General features: G+C 43.2%; 2 protein-coding genes across 3 annotated transcripts; both read right to left on the bottom strand.

Annotated features, from left to right (window-relative positions):
- Positions 1-2,676: 2,676 nt before the first annotated feature.
- Positions 2,677-4,661, bottom strand: LOC308372439 (kunitz-type serine protease inhibitor bitisilin-3-like; the record flags this gene model as incomplete). The annotated part of the gene is made up of 3 exons (XM_080847593.1): positions 2,677-2,867; positions 3,395-3,601; positions 4,598-4,661. 3 exons carry the CDS (start codon positions 4,659-4,661, stop codon positions 2,677-2,679), a joined length of 462 nt encoding a protein of 153 aa, XP_080703719.1.
- A 1,080-nt stretch (positions 4,662-5,741) lies between these two features.
- LOC308372265 (inter-alpha-trypsin inhibitor-like) lies at positions 5,742-20,054 on the bottom strand. 2 transcript variants are annotated; one of them, XM_080847416.1, is made up of 8 exons: positions 19,798-20,054; positions 17,842-18,117; positions 16,113-17,337; positions 8,366-8,575; positions 7,783-7,959; positions 7,317-7,361; positions 7,115-7,193; positions 5,742-6,771 (listed from the first exon to the last, which is right to left on the bottom strand). In XM_080847416.1, exons 4-8 carry the CDS (start codon positions 8,511-8,513, stop codon positions 6,687-6,689), a joined length of 534 nt encoding a protein of 177 aa, XP_080703542.1. In that variant the 5' UTR covers positions 8,514-8,575; positions 16,113-17,337; positions 17,842-18,117; positions 19,798-20,054; the 3' UTR covers positions 5,742-6,686. The 2 variants fall into 2 exon arrangements, with proteins under 2 accessions (XP_080703542.1, XP_080703543.1); XM_080847417.1 differs by lacking the exon at positions 16,113-17,337.
- Between the last annotated feature and the right edge of the window lie 29 nt (positions 20,055-20,083).

Here is a 20,083-nt window from a genome sequence, read left to right as displayed (position 1 = left end):
CACTTGTCTTGGGCGGCATCGTAGTGGAGGTTCAACACGAAACTTCCATCAGTATTTTGTCCCTCATCTGGTGCCAGTGAACATAATTCAGGAAGGTCTCGAGGGAGAAAGGGGGTTTAAAAAGTCACAACTTATTTATTTATTACTAACGCAATGGTGTATGCTATGCCACACTGACACTCATGTGAACTGTTGTACTTGGTGAAATACACCCTCGTCTGTAACCAGGCTACCTGGCTGAGTCTGACCAAATTATGAAATACTGGCGGGGATAAAATCAGGAGCCTGTGCTCTCTTAGTACCCTTTAGTTTGGAGCGCACACTTCTTCCAGGTTCACACCTGCTTACCTGTGGTTCCATGACATGTGCTGTTGCAGGCCTGAAGGTCAAGGAAGCGGTTGCCGTTCCCAACGCAGCCGCTCCAAAGGAACTTCTTACATTTTTCATGGACCGAGTCGTAATAGTAACGCAGGTAGTTACCCTGGCATTCTCCTGAGGCCTTCGGGAAGAGACAAGCATCCCTCTCTGTGAAGGGGAGAGAGGGTTAGATTAGTTAGACACTGTTGTGAGACACTGTTGTGAACAAGTATGTCCATGTTTGTGTAGCGGCAAATAACACAAAGCCACAACGTGACGGAAGTTTTTTTTTTTTGCGTTTTGTCTGCCGTGGTTTGGCAAACAAACGATACAGTTAGTTAGTTTGGCTAACGGAAGCATGCTACTCAGCTAGCGAAACCGTAAGCTTACGCAAGCCACCTCCACACATCGTATCAAAGCTGTTATTGAATCGATTTCAACTTCAAGTTCAAACTCAATTGAACACGTACGACCTCCTGTAAAGGTAAGTGCTATCTTCGGCTAAGGGTAAGCCTACTGTCATTATCGACGTTGCGCCTAAAACATATTATTGCCATTTGCTATGGTTGATTGACGGGGATGGGAATGTATTCGTTTTCTACTCTTTTACCCGGACGCATTTAGGTCTAAAAGAGGACATGTCAGGGTAAAAGAGAACGTCTGTCTTGTCTTGTGTTTCAGTTGCTTGATGTTTGACTGTGTAAGGAATCTTGTTGACTTGCTAGTTTGTCATAAACAGCCGCTAGCTAGTAGCCGCTAGCAAGACATCCCGTTAGCGATGTTAGTGAGGTTGTTTTAACACTCTTGGACATTGATGCTAGTATTACGTTTTTTTTCGTTTTTTTTTTCGTTTTTCCGCCTGATGCTAGTATTAAGTGCTCTTGCGTTAACTTCTTTGCAATGTTATTGTGATAGCTATGTTGGCTAGGTTGAAAACAACTTCCCTAACACAGTCAAACATCAAGCAAGTGTCAATTTGGCTGCAAGAACGTAGCCCAGTTCATTGTCAACATTAAACTCTAGTAAGAAAAATCGCTATACCGCTGTGCTGCTTTAACGGCGATTTGGACTCATTTTAAGATAAATGATGACGGGAGTAAGGCACAGTGGCACGAAGGGCGGAAAGGAAAGTACTTCGTTTGACACAAGCAATTTGATTAAACATCTGAAGACGCACCATAGTGCTAAGCACACATAGTTCACTCATGCCAGTGGCGCAAGAGACCAAAGCAACCAATCTTTACTGACGTATTGCAAAAGAAAAAAACGTGCACGCACACAGACAGAGAGAAAGAGAAGGGGAGGAAGAGAGTTGTTGATCCTTTTGTAACTGAACTGTGTTCATGTTCTTATCCAGGAATAGCTCTGTTCACTTTTTGTGAAGCAGACTGTGTTGTTAACTATGCAGCAAATTGAATTACCATCTGTTTATATTTACATTTGGTCTAATGTGATGATATTGACTGCCAGAAAGCTCTGTTTATTTTTGGCTTGGGATAGCCTTCTGTTAATGTTGTACTATAGGCTTGACATAACTTGCAGAGGATAAAATAAAATCTTTCATGGAAACTAAATTATCGGTATCGGTACTCGGTATCAGCAAGTACACAAATAAAAATACTCTTACTCGTATCGGTTTGTAAAAAGGTGGTATCGGTGCATCCCTAAGGTTTATTATAGTACTGTGCTACTTTCTAGGTTTGTGATCCCAAAGTAGTATTTTATTCTTCAGTGGTACCCCTAGAATGTACCAAGTGATATCCGCCGTCCCAGACCCACACCACTACCAGAACAATAACAACAGATAAACCTCGACATGATTTCACATATTTCAGTGTTAATTCAGATTCATTCACAACCTCAAGTAGTCTGCGAGTGTCTCAGCCACAACGTCTGGCTCACTTTTTACCCCTAGAATGTACACTTACCTGACACAGGGTAAACATTGATGGCGTTAGCTGAGCAGTTTCTCATGCAGTCCTTTTCAGACATAAAGCGGTTCCCATTACCGCCGGATCCAAAGTACTTAAATGGAAGGCACTTGTCTTGGGCGCCATCATAGTGGAGGTAGATCATGAAACTTCCATCAGTGTTTTGTCCCTCATCTGGTGCCAGTGAACAGAATTCAGGAAAGCCTTGAGGTAAAAAGGGGGTAAAAAAAGACAGGTTATTCTATTCAGTCAGGAAATTATTTTCTAAATAGAGGAAATATTGACAACAAATCACAACTTGTTTATTTAACACTAACAAAATGGTGTATATCAGGAAGCCTGTGCTCTCTTAGTCCCCTTTAGTTTGGAGCACACACTTCTTCCAGGTTCACACCTGCTTACCTGTGGTTCCACGACATGTGCTGTCGCAGGCCTCAAGGTCAAGGAAGCGGTTGCCGTTGCCAACGCAGCCGCTCCAAAGGAACTTCTTACATTTATGATGGACCGAGTCATAATAGTAACGCAGGTAGTTACGCTGGCATTCTCCTGAGGCCTTCGGGAAGAGACAAGCATCCCGCTCTGTGAAGGGGAGAGAGGGTTAGATTGGTAAAATGATACAAGCACTGTTTGCTTGAGCTGTCATCTTCCTTTTAAAATCCACCGTCCCTGATACTGTTATGATGCATAGCGCTGCTCAACCACTAGGTGGCAGAAAATACTCAGGAAATTGACCTTCCTGTCTCAGTCTTTTCGGCTCAAAGCCTTGGAACTGCGGAAAAGCTGAGATTGTCTTGATAAACCAAATTATCTGAATTGCCCACAGACACAGTCTCTGGTTGAATGATCTCTTGTGTGCTGTAGTTGCCACTACAGGGACAATATGACTATTATCCTTGGGCTAGGGTGTGGATGGGACCTTGATGCAGCATTTCAATCTCAGAGACATCGTGTCCTTGGCAGGAATGCGCTGACCTTCCTCACTAGCTTTCACCTTTCTAAGTGCCTGGACACCATTGAGGTTTTCCATAGTACTGTGCTACTTTGGAGGTTTATGATCCCCAAGTTGTCTTTTATTCTCCAGTGGTACCCCTAGAATGCAGACTTACCCAACACAGGGTAAACATTGATGGCGTTAGCTGAGCAGTTTCTCATGCAGTCCTTTTCAGACATAAAGCGGTTCCCATTACCGCCGGATCCAAAGTACTTAAATGGAAGGCACTTGTCTTGGGCGGCATCGTAGTGGAGGTTCAACACGAAACTTCCATCAGTATTTTGTCCCTCATCTGGTGCCAGTGAACAGAATTCAGGAAGGCCTTGAGGGAGAAAGGGGTAAAAAACAAAAGACATATTATTGATTGTAATGACCCTTGAGTGAAAGTAAAAATTAAATAAATATGCTAATTCTGCATTTGGCATTTTGGCTGATATTGGTCTAGCACTTTAGGGTATTTGAACAGGCTAGGTTGACTGAGAGCAGAGATCTTTGCTGAAGAGCCCATAAGCACTTATATGTTTGTAGCACATGAAACGTTTCCAGATGCCTATCAAGTTTGCTCTTGCGGTGGTGAATCCTGGTGACAATGTTATTGTATACATCATGGCCTTAGGCCAAGGTTTGGATGACACAGTGTTTTAGAAATACATGTATACAGTGGCTGCTGCAGCAGCAGTGTAGATGCTTTCACTTATAAAGGAAAGGTTTTCATTGAACAACAACTTGCAATCAAATAGAATAGACCGAACTGAAGCCATTTGGTTTCATCTAAATCCATTCTCTGGAAAGGCAGGACGGACGTGACACACCTGTGCCTAGCACTAGTCTGTCAAGCGAGCCGTTATACTCACTTCCACGCCCAAATGACACACAGATCATAAATCTTCAAAACTTAACCTTTGATCCGAAAGGAACAGCAATGTTTCATTTAAAGTTGAAATCCATACAACACAAGAGATATGGTGACACATCTGGAAATTCTTTTGAAATAAGTTTAATTTAATTTCAATTTCTTTAAACTTCCACAGGGCTAACCTAAATCCTCCAGCATTTCCACTCCCTGCTAACAACTGTTTGGCTGTATAGTGGCTAATCAAATCTACGTCAATAGACAGATACATCAACACATCCTCTCATCCATTTCATCGCATTTACCAAAGAAATGGTACTTGTAGGCGGTACTGTTGACTAGAAAACGCTTGTTATGTGTATGTGTAACTCATGCCCAGGTATAAACCTAAATGCTTAAACAACTTCATGAATGTATCTGAAGATCCTCTACAAAAAGAAAGGTTTAAGGTCTAAATGCACTTACCTGACTGTGCCTGGATGGAATAAAAGGCCGAAAAAATGACCAGAAATGTCCCCAGCTGCCTCATGGTGAGGTCGTGCTTCAGGCGATGGGAGTGGGATGGTCATCCGCAACTAACGTTGTACTTTGGCTAGTGTCAACAGGAAGTGACTAAGACCAGGTTTCACCTTATGATCTATAATCTACAGTATGTGCACTCATTCGTCAGCTTGGCAGCTGTTTTGGGGATATCCTTTGTCATCACCGAAACTTAAGCATTTCCTTTTGGAGGGCTAGATGAAAATAGGAGCTGATTTTTTAAAGATATACACAGGAAAACGTATTTATTATTAATAATAATTATTAAATTCCTTGTGCTTCCCACAGCAGCCACTGGGGCTTCCAAGCAGGCACCCTCCCTCATCAGATTTTGGCCCACAACCCCACCAAGTGATATCCAACGTCCCAGACCCATCCCCCTCCGTATTCATGACGGGTTAAGACACACACCACTACCAGAGACAACAACTGTTACACCTCGACATGATCTCAGTGTTAGTTCAGATTCATTCACGACCCCAAGTAGTGTGCAAGTGTCTCAGCCACAACCACTGGCTCACTTTTTCAGCAGCCTTTGGCACACTGGTCTTGTGTGTGCTTGCCAACCTCGCTCCCACACTTACACTAGCAGTTCTCCATACTTTAGCCTCTTCCTTCCAAAGGCTTCCTCAATCAAATCTTCGAAAAAGGAATCGTTAACTCAATGAAGTAAACAATGCAACACCATGCCTGGCCTCACAGCATTCACGACACACAGTAGAACTTGACGAGCCGATATATCCAGTCCTAATAGGACAATTGATTAACTTAGCTTCAGCTCTTACGACGAACGGATCCCTGGGCTATTTAGTATTCATCCATAATAGTAAATGTACCTGAAGGTACCTGTGTTGGCAGCCAAAACTGAAAACAAAGAAATTGGTAAAGCTAAATTCTCATGTGTGAACTATCAGTGCAAAGTACCTTGTATGTAACCTTAAGAGTCGGTTTGGTGGATGCAAACGGATAACAAAGATTAAAAGACATACCATATTGGTCACATAATGGTGAGCCCTCTTGAGGTGATATTGTGTCCTTTATTATTTGGAAAGAATGAGGCAAGTTTAAAGAAACACTCTTTATTACATGTTCACATACCCAATCCAGTATGCCCAACAGAGCTGGTCATGATGTTTCTTGAGTCGTTTCATTTCATTTAATAAAAAAACAAGTCAGTTCCCCCCTGTCACAGTAAAAGATTGCTGTCATTTCTGTTTGTATAAATGGTAAATGAAATGTAATAAAAACAAAAACACATTTCTCCTTGTACTTGAGAAATAGTGAACACAGAAAATGTTAATTTAGTTGTGTAAAGGGCTTTACAACTGTTCCATAAAAAAAGAAGTCAGTCACAAAATCAAACAAACTAAATTAAACCAGACTAACCTTAACAAAGGAGATGTTGTTGCGTGTAAAACATCACTTTTAGAGATGGACAAGGCCCAATTGATCACTTGTGTAATTAGCTATTTTATGTTAAGGAGCTTGCAAGATTGATTCTAATCCTTAGCACATTTCTAAGACTCTTCATGGGAGGTCTATAATGGAGCCAAAGGACCAAGAATCATCCTCCATGGACAGGTTTAGTACTGGGAGTGTTGATCTCTGTTCTTTAGGCAGCGGCAGTTTATACCAGTGATTGGGAGATATCCTCTCTCCTCTTTCCTCTTTCCTCTTTCCTCTTTCCTCTTTCCTCTCTCCTCTTTCCTCTCTCCTCTTTCCTCTCTCCTCTCTCCTCTCTCCTCTCTCCTCTCTGGTCTACCCATCCTACTGTTCTTTATTATTAGTTTCAACGAAGATTCACAATTCATTCAATCACTCACATGTGGATATTATAAAAGCCATGTACATTTTCTGAGTTTCACCTTTTCTGTCAAGACTGTAAGTAAAAAGACTACCATCCCCCTCATTCGCCCATATCCAGATGTTGGCCAGTGGGAAATGAGCATCCAGATGTTGACCAATGGAAAGTGAGCATCCAGAGGTTGGCCAATGGGAAATGAGCATTGCTTTACTATGACATCTCGATTCCTGGTTCTTGAAGAGGTGCTGAAGTGTCTGTTCCTTGCGGGGATTTCTTAGTCTTTTTGCCACTAGGTCTGCAAAATATTGGTCAAGTGTCACACAGACACATTCATTAATTTGTATATATTTGTGTTTGTATATACTGTATATATTCATTTATGACGAGTTGGGTTAAGGCATATTAGTTCCAAGGCAGTCCATCAAAATGTCATCTGTCCATCAAAACGTCATCTTACTTGCTTTAATCAATAGTGATTACTTCTATGTTATGATCTGAAAATGTACATCATAGATTCAAGACATCAAGACAGCAAATCAGTTCTGTGTGAAAGGAAGAAGACACCAGAAGGATAATAATCCCTTTGTCTTCACTGCCATAACAACAACAACAACAACAACATGCAGGATAATACTCACTTGCTTTTCACTGCCATAACAATAACACCAACCAGAAGGGCAGCTCCAATGAGTCCAAAGACCACTCCCAAAATCAGTGCTTAGAACACAGGAACAAATAGAAACAATGAAAAACTTTATATATTTCTATAAGTCAACAAATAACAAAAATCCCGCAATATAAATGATTGCTATATTTTTAAGGGAAGTGATCAAGCCTCACCAACTGGGGTGTCCGGTTCTTCCTCCTCCGGCTCCTCTCCATCATCTGTACAGCATAGTGACAGGACAGACAGGCCATGCAAACAAGCAGAGTTAGTATCCGCCAGCGAAAGACCCCACTGTGTGCATTCATGCCAGGCTCACGTGGACTTCTGTCTTACATTTACATTTTCATTTATCCAAAGCGACTTACAAAGATGTATGCACATTTATTTATTTTTTTTTACACTGATGGCACATTGCACATCAGGAGCAATTAGGGCTTCAGTGTCTTGCTCAAGGACGCTTCGACAGGGAATCGAACTAGCAACCTTCTGATTACTAAACGACTTCTCTACCTCCTGTACCACTGTCTTGGTGAGACCCCCGGTAAGAGGTACATTTTGGAGTTCAAATAATACAATCAAAGAGAATGTGAATGTTTTCCTGTTTAATAACTTTCATTTACATGGTTCACACCTGCTTACCGTTTTCTCCATAGCATGTGCTATTGCAGCTCTGAGGGTCAAGGAAGCGGTTGCCGTTGCCAACGCAGCCGGTCCAGAGAAACTTCTTACATTTATGATGGACCGAGTCATAATGGTAACGCACGTAGTTACCCATGCATTCTCCTGAGACCTTCGGTAAGTGACACCTCTGCGTCTCTGTGTAGGAGTGAGAGAGTTAGATTGGTAAAATAACAAAACAAATACTGTCGTCTTCCTTTTAAAATCCACCATCCCTGATACTGTTATGATGTATATAGCGCTACTCAACCACTAGGTGGCAGAAAATACTCAGGAAATTGTCCTTTCTTTCGCAGTCTGTATGGCCCAAAGCCTTGGCACTGAAAAGGTAAGATTGTCTTGATAATAAAAAAAAGGAAAAAACAAACGTCCTAAGTCTTACGTCCTAATCCCCCACAAACACATGATTGAATTATCTCTTGTGTGTTGTAACTGACACTTCATGGACAATATGACTATTCATCTAATGTGTCACTTTGTACGTTTATGATCCAAAAGTTGTCTTTTTTTTTTCTTCAGTGGTACCCCTAGGATGAACACTTACCCACGACAGGGTAAATTGTAAGGCCTTTAGCTGAGCAGTTTCTCATGCAGTCCATTTCAGCCATAAAGCGATTCTCATTACCGCCGGATCCAAAGTACTTAAAAGGAAGGCACTTGTCTTGGGCGTCATCGTAGTGGAGGTAGATCATGAAAACGTCACTAGTTGGTCCCTCATCTGGTGCCAGTGAACAGAATTCAAGAAGGCCTCCAGCTTAAAAAGGGGGTAAAAAAAGACCTATTATTCTATTAAGTCACTAAATTATTTTTAAATAGATAAAATATTTCTGACAAATCACAGCTTGTTTATTTATTACTAATTCAATGGTGTATACTTGACCTCACTGACACTAATGTGAAGTACACCTCGTTCCACTCTCACTGCATGTGTCAGTAGTCTGGCTATCACACTGACTCTAATGTGAACTGTTGTACTTGGTGAAATACACCCTCGTTCCACCCCTACTGCGGGTATGACAGTAGTCTGGATTAAACACTGATTTGCATCAGCAGAGGGTCTTGGAAGACGTCTGATGTACTTGCACAAACAAAACAAAGCAAAACAAATCCTACCAAAGCTAACGAAAAGCCATTCTGCCCCCATCACTGCTGATCTAGCGAGAGAGAACCAGGCTACCTGACGAAATGATGAACTACTTGTATTGCGGGGATAAAATCAGGAAGCCTGTGCTCTCTTAGTACCCTTTAGTTTGGAGCGCACACTTCTTCCTTTTGCTAATGTTTAACTAACTAAGTCTATGAGGCTGCCTACACCTTTTTATGGCTGCAATAAAACACGTCATTTATGACTGTCGGGTGAGAGTCAGCCTCCTACGCAGAAGCTTCATGAGTTTGTTGGTTTCTTGGACAGTGAGGGTGGCCAACAACCTGAGGTGATTTGGTGAACTTGGCGAAGTCCAAGATGCAGGCGGTGGCCTAATTTATGTGAATAGTACTGCATGCTGGACAGTTATCATATGGGAATGTCACAAAGAGGTCGATTAATGTTTGACTTTGGTAGTGAAAAAGGTTTATAGATGCACCTCAATTTGTGGTGTCTTTTTTCCTATACAAATCCAGCGGTGCCTAGCCTAGCTGGACCACCTGTGACTCCACTGGACAGAGCCAGACCAGTGCACACTGCACACTGCATCCTCACGTCAGAAGCCGAAGCTCGGACAGTAAAAGTAATGGGGGAAGAAGGTGCTGAGCCATCTAATGTTATTACAACAACAACCGTAATGACAATAATAAATGTTATCGTTATTATTTTAATGCTAATTTGAGGTGACGGGTCACTCGATGACCTTGCATTCAGGGTTGCCAACCTTCTTGCTGTTGGCGCGAGACACAAAAAATACACTTGTTTTGGTCAATCTCACTGATTGGATGGGGCAACAGGGAAGATGGATTCTGATTGGATGGGGCAACAGGGAAGATGGATTCTGATGACCCTTGAGTGAAAGTAAAAATAAAAGACAACAAAACAAAAGAAAAAAAACCTCACTGAATCACAATATGCTATTCTGCATTTGGCATTTTGACTGCCCTGGGTCTAGCACTGTAGGGTATTTGAACAGGCTAGGTTGACTGAGAGCAGAGATCTTTGCTGAAGAGCCCATAAGCACTTATATGTTTGTAGCACATGAAACGTTTCCAGATGCCTATCAAGTTTGCTCTTGCACTGGTGAATCCTGCAGACAATGTCTTTGTATACATAATGACCTTAGGTCAAGGTTTGGATCCTTCATATAGCAAAAGTCTTCATTGAACAACAACTTGCAATCAGATACTTTGAACTGAAGCCATTTGGTTTCATCTAAATCGATTCTCTGGAAAGGCAGGCCGGAACACACCCATGCCTAGCACTAGTCCTTCAAGCGAGCCGTTATACTCACTTCCACGCCCAAATGACACACGGATCATAAACGTTCAAACCATAACCTTTGTTCCCAAAGGAACAGCAATGTTTCATTCAAAGTTGAAATCCATACAACACAAGAGATATGGTGACAAATCTGGAGTTTCATTTGAAATACATTTTTATTTAATTTCAATTTCTATAAACTTCCACAGGGCTAACCTAAATCCTTCTGCGTTTCCACTCTCTGCTAACAAGTGTTCAGCTGTACAGTGGCTAATAAGATCTACGTCAATGGACAGATCTATCAACACATCCTCTCAGAATATATTTCATTGCATTTACCAAATAAATGGTACTTGTAGTCAGTGCCGTTGACTACAAATTGCTTGTTATCTGTATGTGTCCCTCATGCCAAGGTATAAACCTAAATTCTAAAACAACTTTATGAATGTATCTGAAGACCCCCTAAAAATAGAAAGGTATGTTTATATTCACTTACCTGATTGTGCCTGGATGGAATAAAAGGCAGAAAAAATGACCAGAAATGTCCCCAGCTGCCTCATGGTGATGTTGCTGCTTCAGGCGCGAGGAAGGCGAGTGGGGATCATAAAGTACGATGGGAGTGGGATGGACATCCGTAACGAACTTTGTACTTTGGCTAGTGTCAACAGGAAGAAGCACTGTGACTAAGACACCAGGTTTCACCTTATGATCAATAATCTATGTGCACTCATTCGTCAGCTTGGCAGCTGTTTTGGGGATATCCTCCTCGTCATCACCGAAACTGAGCATTTCCTTTTACAGGGCCTAATGAAAATAGCAGCTGATTTTTCTTTAAAGATATACTCAGGACATCTTATTTATTCATAATAATTGTTAAATTCCTTGTGCTTCCCACAGCGGCCACTGGAGCATTCAAGCAAGCACCTACCTACATCAGTGTTTCGCTGATTTAGGCACACGACACCACCAGACGGTGTCTGACGTCCCAGACCCACCCCCCTCCGTTTTCATGACGGGTTAAGACACTACCAGAGACAACAACTGTTACACCTCGACATGATTTCACATATCTCAGTGTTAGTTCAGATTCATTCACGACCCCAAGTAGTCTGCGAGTGTCTCAGCCACAACCACTGGCTCACTTTTTCAGCAGCCCTTGACACACTGGTCTTGTGTGCTTGCTAACCTAGTTCCCACACTTACACTAGCAGTTCCCTATACTTTAGCTTTTTCCTTTCAAAGGCTTCCTCAATCACAACTTCGAAAAGGAATCGTTAACTCAATGAAGTAAACAATGTGCTCACACTCAGAATACAACACCATGTCTGGCCTCACAGCAAACACAATACACTGTAGAAGTTTCTAGTCGTCTTCGACATCAACCAACAATGGCCAATCATCAATCCATTTGACAGTACTGTCAGCCTGGTGTTCACTTTTCTGCCCACTCTCACACAATAGAAATATTACTGTTCCTGTCATTAACCGGCAAAGAGTTGACCACAACTCGTTTATTCTCAAACAAAAATGCAATTGATTTCAAAACCTGATTCTGTCTTCACGCGTGGCGGCCCTGGGTCTGGCTAGTTTCACACCCAGACAGAATATGGATATTAATATTTTATATATATTTTAGTGAGCAAACACCCACCCATACACAACTTTTCTTCACCCACCCACAGACTGAGGTTCTGCAGAGTAAGGAGGACATACAAAATGGCTCCAACTATGATTTTAATGCGGTTACCATCCATAGCCCAAGGTTCTCTCCAGCTTAACTTCCTAGTCCCAACACCACGCCAGTTCATCCATTGCCCTTGCTTCGACTGAGAAGTCGCTGCTGCTAATCTAGCTTTGTCTTCTTGCTCACGAGCAAAGCTAGATACCATCTGCCTCCTCTCCGGCAATGTAGCCTTACCCCGTGCCTTCCAACTGCCACTTATTCCTGCCCAAACCCTGCTCTTAAACTCTGTACCTGCCCAATTACACCCCTATGCTGTATGGTGCCTTGTGCATGTTGAACCGCTACTTGTGGATTCCATTTCTTGCCTGATTTTACCATCATGGAGCAGTGTTCCTGAATATGGATCCTTAGACTGATTTTACCATCATGGAGCAGTGTTCCTGAAGACTGGGGCGACAGTGGTACAGGAGGTAGAGAAGTCGTTTAGTAATCAGAAGGTTACTAGTTCGAGTCCCTGTTGAAGCGTCCTTGAGCAACACACTGAACCCCTAATTGCTCCTTATGTGCAGTGTGCCATCAGTGTAAATGTAAATGTGTATACATCCCTGTATGTCGCTTTGGATAAAAGCGTCTGCTAAATGACTAAATGTAGTGTAAATGTAAAAATGTACTGGATCCTTAGACTGTTTTTACCATTGGAGCACTGTTCTTGACTCCTGGATCCTAAGACTGTGACAGAGTTATCTCCAGGCTGGTCTAAGCACATTTGAACACCTCCACTGAGCTGGTCAATGGTAACTCTAAAAGTCTGTTTACATACAAAGATACAGTACTTAAACAACGTGGAACCCCAAGCCTTTTTCTAACTGCCTTATTCACGTCTATCTCTAGCAAGTTCAAACACCAAAGGCCATCTCACGCATGGCAAAAGGCAAAACTGCAACCACCGCAATTTCAGTTTATCATACAATAAGCACTTATCGATGGGTCTTTTATCAATGTGGCACTTGACCACCTGTACCATTCTTCAGACTGTCATTTAACTTGGCTAACAGCCGATGTGTACATTAAGCAGTTGTTGCCAGTGTCGTCGTGACATCCATAATAAGCAGTGGTGTAGTGGTCCCTGGAGAAGTGGGTTTACTCTTAATTTTTTAAGCAGCCTATACAGCACAGGATAAACGCCCTGTTTTCAGAAGTGGGTATACGCAATGCTGACTGAAAAATAAGTGGGTATACTCCGTATACCTGCGTATACCCTGGACTTCACCACTGCATATAAGCTCAGATGGGAAGTAACGGGTGCCATGCTGCAGCTTATCACCACTCACTGCCCTTATAATGACCTCCATTGCCATGGTGAAAGCCAACCATGATACCAACCTCCAAATGCTGCCAGGTGTGTGTGTGGATGTCTGTATGTGTGTGAGCCAAGCTATTGTTCCTGGTAACAAAGCGTCGGTGTCTTCATTAAGATAACGTTTGGCTAAAGTTGAACTTATAATAGCAGCATAGCAGGATGTGGTGTAGTTACTAGAGTTAAAGCAGGACTGAATATCCTCAAGATATGCGCTGACTAACACTGAAATCTTCTCAGCAAACTGAATGGCTTTCACAAGATTCGAAATTTCCACAAACGGATCTCTGCCTTTTGTCCTTGATGCCTGGATACGATGCCAAATCATGCTACCAAACATCCAGAAAAACAGGGATTCCTTTGGGTGAATAGGGGAGTGCTCCCCGTCCGTGTGTAAATAGTCACCCTGTGACTGTGTAGACCAGGGGTCTCAAACTCAAATTACCCGGGGGCCGATGACCGCCAGTCTGGTCATTGGGGGGCCATATTTTTTTGTTTTAAATCAATGGAACTTTTTAATTTGGTTTTAAATCAATAGAACCTTGCGGGCCGGATAAAATCGCTTGGGGGGCTTGAATTGGCCTGCGGGCCTGAGTTTGAGACCCCTGGTGTAGACCATTTCCATGGATGATTTTGAGGCCAGCCTTCACTGGCAGATGCCAAGGTGTTCTACTTCTAATATCTGTCAACCTTTTCCCCGGTGACAGACAGCTGTGGCATATGATTGGCTCAGAGAGCTCTGATAAGCTCCATGAGATGAGATGACAGAAAGCACTCACGCCTGTGAGTTCAACCTTAGCCAAATGCTATCTTAATGAAGACACCAACGCTTTGTTACCAGGAACTTGAGCTTGGCTCAGTTTTCTTGTTACTGAATCAACTCTGGTGACGTAAGTTGCATTTCAGACATGCACACACACATACATACACACACACACACACACACACACACACATCCATACACACATACAGTACACGCACATGTACAGACATCCACACACACCAACACTTTTGAGAGATGCCACCCAGAGTACCTTGGCCAGCGTCCAGAATACCTGCTTGATAAACCTGTCCTCTCCATGGGATGAGTCTGTGCAGGGGCAGCACACACACACACACACACACACACACACACACACACACACACACACACACACACACACACACACACACACACACACTCAAAGGAGCCCGCTGTGGATAAGGCAACGCGGGGGCAGGGGCGGGTGGGCGGGGGGGGGGATGGGGGGTGACCCTTTAAAGAGACAATTAATGCGGTTCAAGAGGGACTGACCGTTCTAATAATACCCATGCACATACCTCTAGACCTGGCTCAGTCTCAGAGGACAGCGCAGGGTCCAGATCACTCACATCCACACACACACACACACACACACACACACACACACACACACACACACACACACACAGTCTCAGTCAACAGCGCAGGGTCCAGATCTCACAGACACACGCGCATGCACACGCACATACACACACACACGCACACACACACACGCACGTCCACACACACATCCACAGGCTTAATCTTTTCACCAGTCTCAGTGGACAGCGCAGAGTCCAGATCACTGGCTTAGTCTTCTCACTTAGTGGAGGGTCATCGCAGGGTCCAGATCTCAGAATGTTTCAGACCAGCTCCCCTTTCCCTGGGGGTACACAACATGTTTGCCATGTGACCGCAGAGGTCGTGTTTCAAACAGATATGTTTGTCACTGTCAGTAATCATAGGTTTGGAGCGCTTGGCGAATCTTAACAGCACACACCATACAAACAAACACAAACACACACACACACACACACAAACAAACAAACAAACAAACACACATACACACACACAATCACAAAGACACACACATACACATACACAAGATATAGCAGACAGCTCATTACATTGTTGCACCACGGAGCATTGTTTTCCTGAGAAAAGTCTTTCAACACAATGGCTCCACATTATTTCACCCAGTCTATTATTCTGGACAGGGTGTGCTGATATTGTCACTCTTTGTCACGATTTGTTGTGCCTTCTAATGCCAATCCTGTTGTCTTCACCTAGTATAGTTGTTCAGCAAAGCTAAACTTGTCCCAAAATATCTGCCCATAGTATTGTCTAAATATTAAATAATACAACACCAGATCACATCACATCACATCCACACACACACACACACACACACACACACACACACACACACACACACACACACACACAGTAGTATTGTCTAGATATTAAATAATACAGCTCAGAGATCCAGTCTGTTCGCTTTGGCGCCTCACCAAAATCAGGCCACGCTACACACTGGTGTGCTTTATCTAGGTGGACACAAAGAGGTCCTGCCCTTCTGGTCCGTGTCACCCTCCAAACAAAAGGGTCGCCCGGCTATATGGGAGCACACGGCTCCAGTGCTGGATTATGTGCAAACTAATAATAATAATAATAATAATAATTCATTTTATTTTTAACGCACTTTTCATTCAAAAGAATCTCAGAGTGCCTACATATTAGAAACTAACTATATTAATACAATAAAATAAATACATAAATTACCCACTGGTGTCTGTCCTTCACTTTCTAAGTGATGGGCCATGCACACAATATAAACAGAAAGGGAATCTCTACCTTTTCAGCACTGAGTGAGTGTGTGTGTGTGTGTGTGTGTGTGTGTGTGTGTGTGTGTGTGTGTGCGTGTCTCTACCTATCAGCACTGAGTGAGAGTGTGTGTGTGTGTGTTTGTGTGTGTGTGTGTGTGTGTGTGTGTCTACCTTTTCAGCACTGAGTGAGTGAGTGTGTGTGTGTTTGTGTGTGTGTGTGGTGTGTGTGTCTCTACCTTTTCAGCACTGAGCTTGCAAGAAGAGGCCTGAAAGGTGGTACGTGGAACTTTTTTTGAAGCCAGTCATGGCAGGGGGGCTCCTGATGAGAACGACGGACACACACACACACACACACACACACACACACACACAGCCACAAGCATTAAGTTGTTCTTTATTTCGGCGGAAGCTGTGGATCATGCAGTGCAGCAGATGCAAGATCAGATTCCCCTAGTGCCATCTATAATGAAGTGTCACCAAGTGGTGACAGTCATTCCAGGTGAGGTCCTCTATCGAGAGGTGAGCTGCATGTGCTCCACCGAAAAGCAGCTAAACTGTCTGCATTTCAGCTTTCACACACACACACACAAACAGATATCCACACACACACACACACACACACACACACACACACACACACACATCTATAATGAAGTGTCACCAAGTGGTGACAGTCATTCCAGGTGAGGTCCTCTATCGAGAGGTGAGCTGCATGTGCTCCACCGAAAAGCAGCTAAACTGTCTGCATTTCAGCTTTCACAAGCCTGCCCCAAAAGCCCCAAATGCCCCAGTGCCAGTGGAGAGAGAGGTGGAGAAAGAAGGCATTGATTGGGAGAGTGAAAATGTCATCGGGAGCCGGTGCGTGATCATATACAGTGCCACTTGAAAGTATGTGAACCCCTTGAGCACTAAGAGTTTTCTGTTGTTTTACCATGATTTTTAATATTTTTTCATCACCTATTTTCCATAGATGAAATGTCAGATTTATGTTTATCATTTGCACGTACTTGTTTGGAGGGAATTGTTTGAGTAGCCAAAAAACTACATGAAACATGGAATTAGTCCATTTCAAAAGTAAGTGAACCCCCAGCTGAATTGGTAAAGACAAGCAGGTAACAGATTCGGTGAAACTTATTTGGGTGCTTAATTAGTCAATTAAGCAAACCCATCAACTGAGACATCCTTAGGGAAAGGTTTGGGCAACACAGATTAAAAGAGAGAGGAAACCAACCAAACTACTGTAGTGCCAAGGTGTACCCACACAGATCAACTGTGATCTTTCATAATGGAAGTGTCTTAAAAACAGTTTTTCCTTGGAAAAAAAATTGAAAATTACAAAGTGGAAAAGGCATCCGTCTCGTAGAATGACCCATCTGCAGCTTAATTTGCTTTTTTCAGAAAGATGTTTCAGGTCTTGTATCCCCGCCATTGTCCACGACGCTTCGAGGCTGAGACTTTGAACTGGCAAACAGGGAAAACAACAAAGGGCTAACTCACTATGCATCCAACTAGCCAACTACGTTCATCAACTTGTAGTCGCTAAAAGTACCTTCAAGCACACTGATGAGAAGGAGTGATTGTCACGCATCCATTGTTCATAATGTATGTGAACCAAAAAGACGAAGAGTCGATAATTGTCCAAAATTGATCAAAACACATGAAAACTATTTCAATTCACTGCTAATAAAAGTGGGAGTGTCTGGGGTTCAGAGTGCTCTGCCCAGTGGAAAATCTGAAGCAACCAATTAAAGAGCAGCCTCAGGTCACCTGATTGCCAAAAGTTGAGAAATAACCAATCACATTGCTCCCCTTAAAGCCTGACCCCATACCACTGACAGACTTAATTGACATCACCTGGTAATTCACTGATTACGAAAGGTTGCAAGGGCTGTAAATGTTATAAATAGGAAGGGGACTAAATGTTTCGACTTATCATGTTACCGTTCTCATGGGTGTTTGTGTTACCGTTCTCATGGGTGTCGATCCTTGATTCCTCAGCGTTCCCCTAGGTGTCCGCTCTTGATTCCTCCAATTTCTCATGTGTGTCGATCCTTGATTCCTCAGCGTTCCCCTAGGTGTCCGCTCTTGATTCCTCCAATTTCTCATGTGTGTCGATCCTTGATTCCTCAGCGTTCCCCTAGGTGTCCGCTCTTGATTCCTCCAATTTCTCATGTGTGTCGATCCTTGATTCCTCCATGCGTCCTCGTTGCATTCCTTCCTCGTTTCCTTCAGTGGGAGGGGCTAGGACGTGAGAAAAGAAGGAAAGGAGAGTCGACCATAAGGGAAATGCCAATCACTCCTGATAATCATGCCACAACGCTATGAACTCTGGGTAATTCCCCCAGGCAGAGTTTACCAACAAGTTTGTGAATGCTGACACAACTACCAGTTTTACGAAGTTATGAAAGAACAAGTTTCTGAATGTTGACACAAATACCCGTTTACAAATGTATGAGTGAACACGTTTGTGAATGCTGACACAACTACCCGTTTACAAGTTTATATATTAACAAGATTGTGAATGCTGACACAACTTCCAGGCACATTGCAAGAGTAAGCGCTCACAGACCCCCATTCTGAAATCTTCAAGTGTCTGAGGGCATTTTTTTTAATTTCATAATGATTTCACATTATATAATTAAATTATGTTTAACATGATTCAGTAGATTTTCTTCTCTGGATATTGTAAGGGGGCGCCCCACATAAAGCAGCCAGCCAGAAAACACACACACACACACACACACGAGCACACACACACACACACACACACACACACACACACACTGTAAACACTGCTTTTGTGCACAAGAGGCAGGACCCATGGTGCAGTATGAGTGAGCTGGTGGCAGTAGTACCATTCATTGACTAACAATAGAATCCCCTTCACACAAGTAGTGCTTGCACATAGTGATGTACTCACATAGACAGACAGACACGCATACACACACACACACACACACACACACACACACACACACACACACAGACACACACACACAGACACACACACACACACCCATAAGCACACGCACACGCACACGCACACGCACACGCACACGCACACGCACACGCACACACACACACACACACACACACACACACACACACACACACACACACACACACACTCACACACACTCACACACACACACACACAGACACACACACACACAGACACACACACACACACACACACACAAACACCCATAAGCACACGCACACGCACACTCACACTCACACTCCATCTCTCATGTGATAATTAAAATATAGCTACATAGGCATTCAAAAGCATATTAGTGACACCATCAATCAAATGGTGTAGCCACAGTCGGTGGGCACCAAAACACTAGCGAGGCTGTGCCACTGGACAGTTTTGCCCATGCAGCGTGGCACACTGTGGGTGGAGTGTTGAGGGTGTGTGTGTGTGTGTGTCTGTCTGTCTGTGTGTGTACAGAAGTGTGAAGATAGCATCTGCTGCTAATGAGCCATGGAGTTAATTTCCACAGAGGACAATGTCATGTCCATACACCCTATGGAAAAATAGGAAAATATCCTCAAAAAAATGCATGTTAAGCACCTGTCTGGAAACTTAATCAGACGGTAATGAATAGAAAGTGTCTAATGCTCTTCCAAATCGACTGTTTACTGCAGTAGACTGCACCAGATTCTAATTAGGTATTTGTGGACTCAGCATAATTAAGGGACTGAACTAATAAACTGTTATAACACTGCATGTTGGCAAAAAAAAAAGCAGGGTATCTGATTCTTTGCCCAAGTCTGCCCAGGGTGTTCCTGCTTATCCTCCGGCCAGACTTAACCACTGCCTTCCTGATCTGCAGACAGTCAACAGCGCTACTGTGCCAACCAAGCATCCATTATCGGCCAGCAAGAACCGGAGGGCAGGTGCCGACACTTACTCACCTGTTGTCATGCCGTCTGTGGTCTCTCCTGGCGAGGTTAAGCGGGAGAAAACCCAGAAGAGCCGACAGAGAGATTTATGTCCGTTATCAAGGAGTTAATACACACCGGCCAATCTTGCGAGATCAGCTTGGAATTGTTGGAAACTTTTTGTGCGGCGGCCTGTAAAAAGTAGGTTATAGGACATGGGGCAATACTATGAGTAGCGTGTTTTAACAGTGTTTTAGTTTTTGGTGTGTAAACTGACACTGCATAGTCTACTTTTGTTGTATAATTTAACACTGCACTG

Source organism: Sprattus sprattus, assembly GCF_963457725.1.
Source record: "Sprattus sprattus genome assembly, chromosome: 11".
Taxonomy (NCBI): domain Eukaryota; kingdom Metazoa; phylum Chordata; class Actinopteri; order Clupeiformes; family Clupeidae; genus Sprattus; species Sprattus sprattus.
The sequence above is the reverse complement of the archived record's forward strand: the minus strand, read 5'-3'. Positions and strand labels throughout refer to the sequence as shown.

What these genes read in the sequence shown, in the direction of transcription:
- LOC308372265 (XM_080847416.1), bottom strand. Translation starts at nt 8,513, where the DNA reads ATGATCTACCTCCACTACGATGACGCCCAAGACAAGTGCCTTCCTTTT. An exon ending in TACAATTTACCCTGTCGTGG is followed by an intron (nt 7,960 to 8,365) that starts GTAAGTGTTCAT and finishes ACTCCTACACAG; the next exon opens with AGACGCAGAGGTGTCACTTA. An exon ending in CACATGCTATGGAGAAAACG is followed by an intron (nt 7,362 to 7,782) that starts GTAAGCAGGTGT and finishes TATGCTGTACAG; the next exon opens with ATGATGGAGAGGAGCCGGAG.